The following is a 12,059-nucleotide window of genomic DNA, read 5'->3' on the forward strand; positions in this document are numbered from 1 at the left end:
ACCCAATATTGAATGAGGGATCAATGGTTTTGTAATCTCATGGTATTAGTCACATGGCTTTATCTAATACCACTTGGTGATTTTGTGTGATCTTAATTCTATACAAGCAAGCACATGGGTAGTTGTCCAAGGTTGGATAGTTGGCCATTTTGGCTAAGGGGTTGAGAGTATCTCTTTTTGCATTTGTGAGGCTTTGAAGCATGGCACGAGATGTGCCATTACATGCTTGTTCACATGGATTGCTTATAGAAAGATTTTGTTTCAAAAGTGTTCATGGAGGAAACTGAAGATGTATTGTAACGATTTCATTGTTGAACAATACACGAGTGATGGATTCTTTTTGAGGCTAGATTTTTCCTTCTTGAGGGTTTTTATAAGGCTATATTTTATGTCATCTTTGATGGTACGTTGTCTATTATTTTTCATATGTATTCTAAATACTTGTTTGAATAGATTTCTCTATTTGGGTTATGTGGAGGTTTGTCATGTATGGATGAATTTTTTTAAATAGAAAAGCCACTCAAAGAACACCCCCACTCCACTCATCCTTTATCTACCATGGTTGGTTCGAGTCTCTCTTTAGATGAGGTGACTTTTGAAGATAAGTTGGATTTTCTCAACAAGGAGTGACATAACATGAAAGGCCTCAAATGTTTAAATAGAGAATAGCTTCTTTGTTAATTCTTAGTTGGCATTCTCTATTTTCTTTTGTTCTTAGTTTTTTGTTGTTGTCTCCGATTGTAGTTTTTTTTCCTTCCTAGTCTGATAGCTTGTGAGATCATCTATTTTTGCTTAATGATTGCTTCATAATGGGTTCAAGCCCTTCCTTGTACTTATCTAATAAAAAATTCTCATGACTTACTATTATTTCTTTATTAAATAACAATTACTATAATTGAGAATTCATTAATTATTGTCACTTTGGTCAAAGTCTTAAGGTTGAATTAGTAATTCTTTTTTCTTCATATAGTTTTATGTATTTAGATACTAAGAATAAGATCTTGAATGTTTATGTCATTATTTGTGTCCATTTGATCTCTTTTGATGTTGAACCAATGGCCTTACTATTTTCTTTGTTGATGGTGCAACCAACACTTAAAATACTAAGTTCATCTTTTGAGGTCCCATCAAAATTTAGTGATGTATTCGGGTTTAAGAGGTGTCCAAAAGACATTATTCCTAAGGAATTGGACAAATCAACTCAGCCGACCATTAATAGAAAAATAAATATTATATGTACGTAAATGTTAGCTTTTGTATAATTTCATTTATAGAAATGTGTAGAAATATATATATTTCTACATGTTTGTACAAATGATATTATAAAAGAGTTAAACTATTTTAAAACTCCCTGGACATAAAAAAATATAAAAAATAAGTTCTAAAATAATTTTATAATATATTAAATCATAGAAAATAAAATTGTTTTAAATTTATTTTATATTTTTATAAATAATAATTAAAAATGTATTTTTTAATAATTTATTTACTTATTATTGAAAGATTTTATGTCAAACATATATAAAATTGTTTAATTATGTTTAGCTACCTTATACAAAAGCACAAATCTTTGAATTTATTTTTAAAAAAAATTCCAACCATCCCAAAAGAACTCCACAAAATGCATCAAATATCTGCAAAGAATAGTTCTCTTCAGAGCTGTATTGTTGTTATACATCATAACAAATATGTTGATGAATCATTCCGTATGCTTTTTATAGGATAAATGTTATAAGATGAAAGATCCCCACTCGATGTCTAAGGAAGGGACATTACATAAGATCATCATAAATTAGAGAACATAGAAGTACAAACATTTTTGATTATTTAACCATTAAAATGAAATTAATGTTGTTTAAAAAAATATTATGAACTATATAATAATTAAAATGAAATAATAAATATATTTATTATAAATTAAAATAAAATTAAATATAGAACAATTTCATACCTTAAAAATAACAAATTATTCAGTCAATCATTTATTATAAATTGTATAGTGATTCTTATTTAGAAATCACATGATAAATGGGTCAACATCACAAGAGTAATGCATTTCTCATACTTATGCCCTATTTGAGTTGGACTCATTCTCTATTTAAAGTATTTTTCAAGCCTAGGTATTTGACTATGTAGTTATCACTTCTTTCTTGACATTTAAACCAAAAAAATATGCTCATTCCTTCAACTCATGATAAGCCACGTATCCACACAAACTCATTAAAAATGTAGTGACAATGACGGATTTTAATTCATATTAAAATTAACAAATAATTTATTGTTGTGTTGTAGTTGTTGTGATGTTATTCAGAATTAAATACTTTTTATTGGTTGTTTGAGTTTATTTGTTTTATCTTTTTATATTTGTGAAAATAAATTATATCTTTTTAAAAGTCTTATCTTATCCTTTTCAGAATAATAACAATTTTACACTTAATTCACATAAAACATCATATGAAAAAGTCACAAGAAGATATCAATTATGATATGAATTCTCTATTTGACTGTGTATTGTCTATACATGTAGATCTATACTTTTATATTTTATAATTTATAAATATTTTTAAATTTTAATCTCATAATTTAGAAAGAATATATGTAATTTTTAAGTTTTTAACGTGCATAATTGTTAAGGTCAATATCATTGAACTGGAATATTCTTTCTTTGATGGTTAAATAGTCAAAATATAACAAAATTCTAAGCTTCAATTAATCAATAAAGACGGTCTAATGAGTGCTTAATACGCAATAAACATAAAAAACACCAACTATAAAAGATACCAACTATAATATGAACTCTCAAATGTTGAATAGATTGCCAACAAATAAATTCAAACATGGTTAATGTATTTAACATGTTTTCTGACAAATTCAGAGTACAATGGCATTTTTCATGTGCTCTGTTGCATATAAATGCATGAACTTGTAGACATTGGAAAATCATCCTTTTCTTCTTCTTCTTCTTCTGTGTAAGGGAAAAGTTGTGAATATGGAGACAACTGGTGACTTGATAGCCTACCCTGAGAGGCTCAGTTTGTTGAAGCTGATTCTGAGTGTAATATTTCCTTATGGATTAAGATCCCACCTCACTAAATATGAAGAGCCCATCATACTACAGCTGGACCAGTACTGGAAAATAAAGCTCTCACTTATATTGATGAAAATTGTCAAGTATGTTGCAGGACCCTTGAAAGCATTGGGTATCTTGGTTGAATTTCTTCTGAACCTGTTTGCTCAGAATGGGGGATTGTTAAGAACCCTGTTCAGTTTGTTAAACGGTAATTCTACTTAATTTTATTCACTGATCTGATATTTTTCTCACAAAAAATACTGTGTAAGCATTTTTAAATTATTATTTTTCCATCATAGATCGTTCCTTTCCATATGTTTATGGTATTTTTAATCTTTTACATTGATAAAAGTTTCTTTTATAGGATTTGGTAAGTCCTTATTCTTTGGCTTAAGAGAGCAAAATACCTAAGATTATGTTGTTAGCAGTTTGGGGATTTGATTGTGTGAGAAATTTTTGACCATCAAAGTCAGGATACTAGAGAGTTCAAGGAGTAGTAAAATTTCTCACACAACTCCTTGAAATCTCTGGCATCCTGATGATGAATCACGGAGTGGAGTGTGATTCGAAACGTTGATGGTTAAAAATTTCTCACACAATCAAATCCAGAAACTGCTAACAACATTTGAATGGATTGTGGAAATCTGATAGCTTTGACCTAAGATTATGTTCATACTTTCTGTTTTTCTACAGGTAAGTAGTCTTTAAGTCATTGTGAAACAAGTTATGAATTTGATTGATCTCAGTCCCTTCTGTAGAAATTTACCAAATCCACTTTTCTAAAATTAGACCTTTTCACTGCTTCTTTGGTTTTAAATTTAAGAGGGCTTATTTTTGTTGAGCTACAGTTCATATGATCAGAACAGTGAATCAACTATGGTATTGTTCTGATGGGGAGATTATGCACCACAGGGTCACATGATTATCTTAATAACCACCCCCTCAGCTTCTTAATTTGGAATAGGGAGCAATTAGGATTCAAATCTAGGATCTTTCATTTGATGTCTCCCAAGTGAACTACTGACCCCTCTTTGATCAGCGAGCTACTAACCCCTCTTTGACCAGCCTATTTCAATCTAAACATAGCTACAACTCATATAAATCATACTCTGTTAATACTTCTTCCCACTCCAAATTAGCATCATAGAGAATTAAGTAAAAAATCTTGACTACTGGTTGTGTGGATTGTTTTATACAGGAAGCATCATCATACCCAAGAGAGGATCAGAGGATTTTTTAAGTGTGATTGGCCATTTAGAGCGGTGCACAGATCTGTATAAGAGCATCTCTGAAGATGATTTCTCAGTCATGGAGGGTGGGGATCGAGTGTTTGCAGATATCTCAGCAATGGCTTCAACCTTAGCTTATGAAAACAAGTTGGTTATCAGGAAAAGAGTCAACCAGCACTGGAAGGTATTTTATTTCACTTGTTTTAACAGCCCACAGAAATTTGTTCAAATTTTTCTTTTACTGAACAAAAATGTCTAATCTTGCAGATGCATTTTGTGGAGTTCTTCGACTTCTGGGACGGTATGGAATCTTTTTGGAAAAACTAGGTCTAATGAAATCGTAAACTACAAGTTTTCAATATAGATTGATTGATCAGTTCAATTGATATAAATCAATATTATATAAATTTAAGATAATTTAGCATATCAAATAAGTTATAAAATTTTATGAAATAATTTTATATTTTATAAATATAAATTTTTAAAGTCATTTTTAAACTTTTTTTTAAATGATAAAAATATTATTGGATGAAATTTTAAGGTATTTTAAAGTTCAATATTAAAATTAAAATTTATCTAATAAATAAAATAATTGATTAATTTTTGATATAAATGAAAGAAAATTGATTAATTCAATGAAGTAATGTTTAAATACAGATAAAATCAACCATCCTTTTAAAACTAAATCTTATCAAAAATAAAACTTATCCACATACACATTATTTGATCTACCTACTTTTATTAAGGGTATTTAATTAATAAAAATGAAAAAGTGGAGGACAATATTCTAACATTGAAAAATTACTAGTTCCATTCATGTTTGGTAATAATTATAACTTAATACATCTTGTAATAGAAAATAATAAATTTGTACTCTTTTCTCAAATGTGTTTTGAAGATTCTTTTGGCTTAGTGTGTGTTGACAATCTATTCATTGTTATTTTTTGAAATTAATATGGAAGAGAATTAGTGCCAACCTTTCTTGTCCTTATTATAATGTCACTATTAATTGCACAATGCTTTGTATGCATATTTCTAAAAGTAGGTAATATCTTTATATTAGCTGCATATTCATGAATACTAATATGTTGATATGGGCATCTTACAGATCACTTGCAGAAGAAATCTACACAAGCATTTGTAATATGTGACAAGGAAATTGATGCCAAATTAATAGTGGTGGCCTTTAGAGGAACACAATTATTTGAGGCAGATGATTACATAACAGATTTAGATTTCTCATGGTACGACTTTCCCCAAATAGGAAAAGTCCATTTAGGATTTCTAGAGGCTTTGGGTCTAGCAAACCGTTCAATTGATAAGAAATCCTCACTTCATCTCGAAACACAAGACAACAAAAAACCTTTAGCCTACTTTGTTCTATGTCAAAAGTTAAAGAACCTTTTACAAATCCACAAAAATGCAAAATTCATTGTGACAGGTCATAGTCTAGGAGGAGCCTTAGCTGTATTATTTTTAGCAATGCTATTTGTGAACAAGGAAGATAAGTTGTTAGAAAACCTATTGGCTATTTATACATTTGGACAACCTAGAGTTGGTGATAAAGAATTTGGAGATTTCATGAATAGCAAACTAAAACAATCCACACCCAAATATTTTAGAGTTGTATATTCCAATGACCTTATTCCAAGATTACCTTTCGATGATGGCCTATTCATGTATAAGCACTTTGGAGTGTGTCTTTACTACAACTGCTTTTATTGTCAAAAGGTATTCAAATTACTTTTTAATTTTGTAATACTCATAATTATTTTTTAAGATTAGTGATATCCACTAATTTTTAGTTAGACTGTCTCTATGGATTTAATATATTATTTTGTTAAAATTGTTATTGCAGAATCTTGTGGAAGCCCCCAATAGAGATCTCTCGTTGGTGTACTTCATACCCATAAGAATAACTGCCATATGGGAATTGTTACAATCCTTGGTATTACATTATAGTAAGGGAGAGAGCTTCAAGGAAACCAAACTTTCTATTATCTCCAGAATATTTGGAATTTTGGTTCCAGGGATTTCAGCACATAGTCCAGTAAATTACATTAATGCAATAAGATTGGGTCCTCCTAGATTGAATCCAACTTTGAGTAATGTAAAAGGATAATATATCTTATTTGAAGGATGAAGTCTTACTAATGTGAATAGTTGAATACAAATCATTCTTCACATTGAAAGAAAGACATTCACTTTGAGCCCATCTTTTAGATGGTTTCCACTTATTTAGAAAATTTTATTATAGAATTAGGATATTCAATTACTCTTATTAGTTTTTTGGAAAAACACATGTTACTAGTCTATGCATGGACTGTAACATTTCTTAATGAAAATATTTTAAATGAAATTTTAAAAGACTTTGTCAATTTTTTATTTTTATTTTTATGAGCAAATAAATTAAATTAAGGTTTATTTATTGTTGGTTGCAAATAATTAGAATAAGAAAAATAAGAATCAAGAAAGGAGAAAAAACAAGCAAAATGTTGATCAATCTAGCACTTCTTTACAATCTTCGCAACCATATCTTCCTCAAGCTTCTAAAACTTTAGTTCAACAACCTAGAAACTTTTTTTTAGTCCTGCTAAGATCTCACTATGGGATTTGCTTCAAATTGCTCCGGTTTATCAAGGTATGCTTTAGGAATCTCTTCAAAAGATCTTGTCACCTTCTTGTTCTAGGCTTGCAGATGTGAATGTGTTGATGGATTGTATTTGTGTGGATTCACCAAATATTACGATCTATCCACATGCCTCTAGAAGTGAGGAACTTGCAAGACCCATTAATGATAGTTATATATGTTAATGGTGTTGGCATTAAGTAGAATATGGCGGATATAGGTTCAACACTCAACGTTTGCAATATACACTTACTGCCTAAAACCAAAGTGGATTCAAACTCTCTCGCTACATATTATATATTCATTTGTGGTTTTGATAACACGAGTAAAATTTCTTTGGGCATTGTTATTTAGCCTTTAAAGATTGGATCAATTATTATTCCAAACTTGGTGTATGGCATGTCAGGACTTTTATTGTATAACCTTCTTTTGGGTAGACCTTGGCTACATTCTTTAGGGGAAGTTTCATCTACTCTTCATGATTCTATTAAGTGTGTTACTAAGAATCATGTAGTTATGATCAAGACCGACCCTAATGCTATGCATTTATGTCAAATGGTAGTAGTTGGTCAAGCTTCATTACACCTACCTTTCAGAACTACATTCCATCATTGTCTTCAGACATGCCGACATACAATTATATGGTATCCCCTAAAAGGAAAGCCCAAAAGAAGTTTTCCACAAAGAAGAGTCTCCTAAGAAACATGATCCTCCCAAAGAGGACCCTCATATGGTAGCTCCTCCAAAAGCTGAAATTTCCAAGTCTACTCCTACTAAATCATCTTTTGAATCATCTCCTTCTAAAGTGAATGTATGTTTAGATGATGACTAGGGAACTTTGGATTTCACTATCTTATCTTGGTAAATACAAGGTAGATTTTGTCCATCTAAACATTCCTAAGATCTCATTCGCCTCGACTAAAAAGGATGATTATGAATCTATAAAGCTAGGGGATACTTACCATGTTGATAATCTTTTCTATAAAAATCCATTGACCTCTCATGAGTTACACTTTATTTATGGGTTGTGGTATGATCTTGTCTCTAAATATGGCTATGGAGTTAGGGGTTGTGGACATGATGAGGAAGACATTCAAATCCCTCTAGAGGTTGAACCTCATCACTCTAATATTGGAAATGGATACTACACCACATCCTCTAAGGCTAAACCATGGTTGAATGTTAATGAAATTTTTGGTAAAGCTCTCTCTCTTAAGCTTATTCATCTTGAGTATATTGAATAAATGAGGTGCGTGAGATGGAGGTTATATGTAAGATTCTTTTAGCTATTGAGTGACCTCTCGATATTTGGTTTGTGATACTCTTGTGAGAAGCTTTCTCTTAAAGTATATTGTAATCCATTATTGATTTTTGAATGACATATTGGGCGGCTTTTGGTGTGCGGGGTTTTTCTCTCGAAAGGGTTTTCTCCTTGTAAATCACTGTGTTATGGTATGAATGCTATTGTGTTATTTCTATTTGACTATTATAAGGATCTAATTTTTTTTTGCATTTCCCTCCTATCAAGATTAGTGTAGGAAGTTGTTCCATGACCTTAACTTCCTTACACTTTGCTCAAAGGGCATTTTTTTTTTCATTTTTAAAAAATACATTCATTTGAAGGTTTTTTTTTTGGGCATGCAATACCTTTGAACAAAGGTTTTTGAATACATTTTTCCTTCAAATGAAGTTCCTTGGCTATGCCTCTTTCCCATCCCTCTTCAAATTTTCTCATAATTTTTACTTTCAAATCTTGGGTTGGACCTGCAAATGGAATGATGGAGCCCTCAAAGTGAGCTTTCAAACACGTTTAATATTAATGTATTTTGGATTAATTATAAATCTATTGTTTTATGTTTTATTGAACATGATTAAAATTATAGTTGGTTTAACTTTAAAACTTGATTAAAATAATTTGGCAAAACATTACAAAACCAAATGCAAGAGTTAGATATAATCTATATTAATTTTTTTTATCCTTTGTAGAAAGAAGTTATGCATGGAATCATAAAAATCAATTTTTTAAAATGTTGTTTACTATAAAAACAAGTTATTAAAAGTTACATTAAAAATTACAATTTAATTCCAAATTTAAAAATTATGTATTTAGTATCTATAGACAAAATCTGACAAATCACTAGTTCACATCATCTTCAAATTGCTAATGGTTTAGTTGCTATAGGTGTCAAAGTGAAGACTTAATTCAAAATGTTGATTTCAATGTCAGAGGTCTGGCAAAAAGTGGAAACCATTATTGTGAGATTAAACCCCAAGTGGACCATGATTAAATAATATTTTTCATTAATTTTTTGGAAAAAAGATTAAACTATATTAAATAAGAAGTCTAAAGAGATTACAAAAGGAATTCTAAATAGTTGTGTCTATCACATAAAATAATACCAAGAAGATTGAAAGAGGTCTCCCACAAAACCACCACTCCAAATAACCCATTACCCTAACAAAATTCAAGAAAGGATTACAAAGATCAAGCCTTATCATGGTGGACAAGATTCAACGATTGAGTAAATTGATTAGTAGATAGAGAATTCCAATCAATAACTTCGCATCCTATTGGATCCTTTGACACCGATTTAGCAAGAGAATCAATAATAGAATTCTATTCACAAGGAATATGAACAAAAGAAATAGAATCAGAGTTGTGAGAAAGCTAGTGAATCTTATCAACGAAAGAGACTAGATGCTAAGAAGAAACCTCATGATTCTTGTTGTTCAAAAGAGAAACCAAAATCATAGAATCTATTTCACAAATAGTATTCTTCCAACCCAATTCATATTCTTTTTGCAAGGAAAAAGAAGGGCACTAGCTTCCATTTCATTTTTTGTAACAAATCTTGTAGCCACACAAAAAATGAACTAAACTGAGCCATCACTATCATGACCAATACCACCTATCCTTGTTAGTCCAGGATTCCCTTAGAAGAATGATCAATGCTAATTTTAAAAACATCTATTATAGGAGACCAATGCCCAACTCTATTGACCTTACCAGAAGGATTGATATGAGATCTAGGCAAAGTAGAACCCAAAAATTTGTCAACGGTTAAATGCTTGATAATTATGACATCAGAGGGAACAAGGATCTGATCAAAAGAATACTTAGTAGCAAGAGTGTCTTTTACTATGTTTAAAACCTTTTGTCACCTGTACTCAATGAGATTTTGATGTCCTTGAAAAATTAGACAAATTCCTCTCCAACAATATTTTCCAAAGAAGCAAAACAAGACCAATATCCCAAGCTACTAATAAAAAAGAGATAATAGTAGGAGGTTGACCTAGGTGAGCCCAAAATTCAAACAAAGAGGTTGCATGAACAAAAGGGCGATTCCAACAATGCCACCACTTTGTTCAAAGACCCACATAAAAGGGACATTGAAAAAAGAGATCATAAATATATTCCTAATTAAGCACACAAAGAGCACACTTAGAAGGACCTTGGAATATTTTTCAAAGTAAGACGCTTATTATTGCAACGAAAACAAACAAATAAATTACACTTGCCAAACAAAAATTTATTCCAAATATTTTTCCACCAAGGGAAGTCGTTGAAAGCATTCTTTTCAACACCTAACAACTAATATCCACTAGACATAGAATAAAATTCTTTAGCATCAAAGAACCAAGCTATAGTATCATAGTTTGACAATCAACTAAAAGCTTCTTAAGTTAGACTTGCAATTTTGAATTTAAAGTATATATATTCATTTGAAAAGTTAGATTTGCAAAAGGTTGTTGTCAAAATATTTATTAATTCAATAAGATATGCAATCATAAAGTTTCTTTGTTATCACATCACATTTTTAAAGCATATAAACAAGAATAGTAAGACATTTTTCTTAAAATGTATAACTCATCTTTCAAACGACTTCATAGTTTGAACATGTAAGCTGAAATTAAATAATATTTTTCACCAACTTTTGAGAGTCAATTGAAAGATTTTATTAACACCACTTTTGACAATCAATTGAAAGATATGATTAATACCACTAAATGTTGGTAAGCTATATAAATGAAAAAGATTAACTCAAATAATTTGCCCAACTAAGCAGATCTTGAGGTGACTCATAATAAGGCCTTTGAAACCATAAACAAGGTATTGAAAGAAGTTGAGGAGGAACTCAATGTGCAAAAGCAGAAAATTATAAGCAATTAAGAAAAAAAGTGGAGGGGAGGAGCAAAATGTTGAAGAAGAATATTATGATTCAAGGGATTGGAGTGCAATAGAAACCAATTTCAACAATATAGGGTGTACAAACTAATTCTTGGCCACAATTTTAATAATACAAATGAGTTGACTGAATATAAACTAATTCATTCATTATTTTCTATGTATGTTATAGGTACAAACTTTTGATTTTCTTTCCATTGTTAATGTTGTATGTCAAAATTTAAAATATGTCATCTATTTAATTTTGCATACTCTTTTTTCTCCCCTCCTTTTCATATATATGTTTAGTAATCTTGATAGTTTTTTGTATTTGATCTAGTTTAGGTTGCCTAGTTTGGTACCTTTTGTTCTTTTCCCCTTTTTTCCTTTTATAGTTTCTCATTAGAAGTATCAAAAAATCATATAAATACCTAGGTATCATATGATGCCCCACAAATACAAAGGAAAATTATCCTCTCTTTGGAAAGTCATCTAGCATTTGAAAGCATTCTTTACCATCTATTAGGTGAGTCAAGTTAATTTCTACATGCAAATTTGTTTGTTAACATATTATCATTTTTTAAAAGAGAAGTAGCTAAAGACAATGTAAGAAATTTATCATTTTTCTTATTATCATCACCCTAACCATGATGGTATGAAGTCGTAGAGGGTTGACAAGAACTTTCAGACATCTCAAACATTTCATTGTAGTGGAGAGGAATTACACGAGGACCATAAAAAACTAAAAATTGCAGCTATGCTAGAATGCCTTCAAACAAACGATTACCACTCTCTTAAAAGAAGAGGTCAATAGAACCTAGACAATAATATGAAAAACATTATCCTAATAATTCAATAATACCTACAAATAATTTTTTCTTCGTTAAAAAAGATATGCATTCATAATCAATTTTTTTTTCCTTAATAAAAGTATATAACTTATCTTTCGAAAGGACTGCATAGTTT

At 30.2% G+C, this 12,059-nt stretch overlaps 1 protein-coding gene across 1 annotated transcript; it reads left to right on the plus strand.

Annotated features, from left to right (window-relative positions):
- The first annotated feature begins 2,965 nt into the window (after window positions 1-2,965).
- LOC131077520 (triacylglycerol lipase OBL1) lies at window positions 2,966-6,574 on the plus strand. Its single transcript, XM_058015030.2, has 5 exons — window positions 2,966-3,278; window positions 4,269-4,483; window positions 4,567-4,600; window positions 5,408-6,030; window positions 6,158-6,574. Exons 1-5 carry the CDS (start codon window positions 2,990-2,992, stop codon window positions 6,419-6,421), a joined length of 1,425 nt encoding a protein of 474 aa, XP_057871013.2. The 5' UTR covers window positions 2,966-2,989; the 3' UTR covers window positions 6,422-6,574.
- The last annotated feature ends 5,485 nt before the right edge of the window (window positions 6,575-12,059 follow it).

The sequence above is a fragment of the Cryptomeria japonica genome, chromosome 6 (genome assembly GCF_030272615.1).
Source record: "Cryptomeria japonica chromosome 6, Sugi_1.0, whole genome shotgun sequence".
Lineage (NCBI taxonomy): Eukaryota > Viridiplantae > Streptophyta > Pinopsida > Cupressales > Cupressaceae > Cryptomeria > Cryptomeria japonica.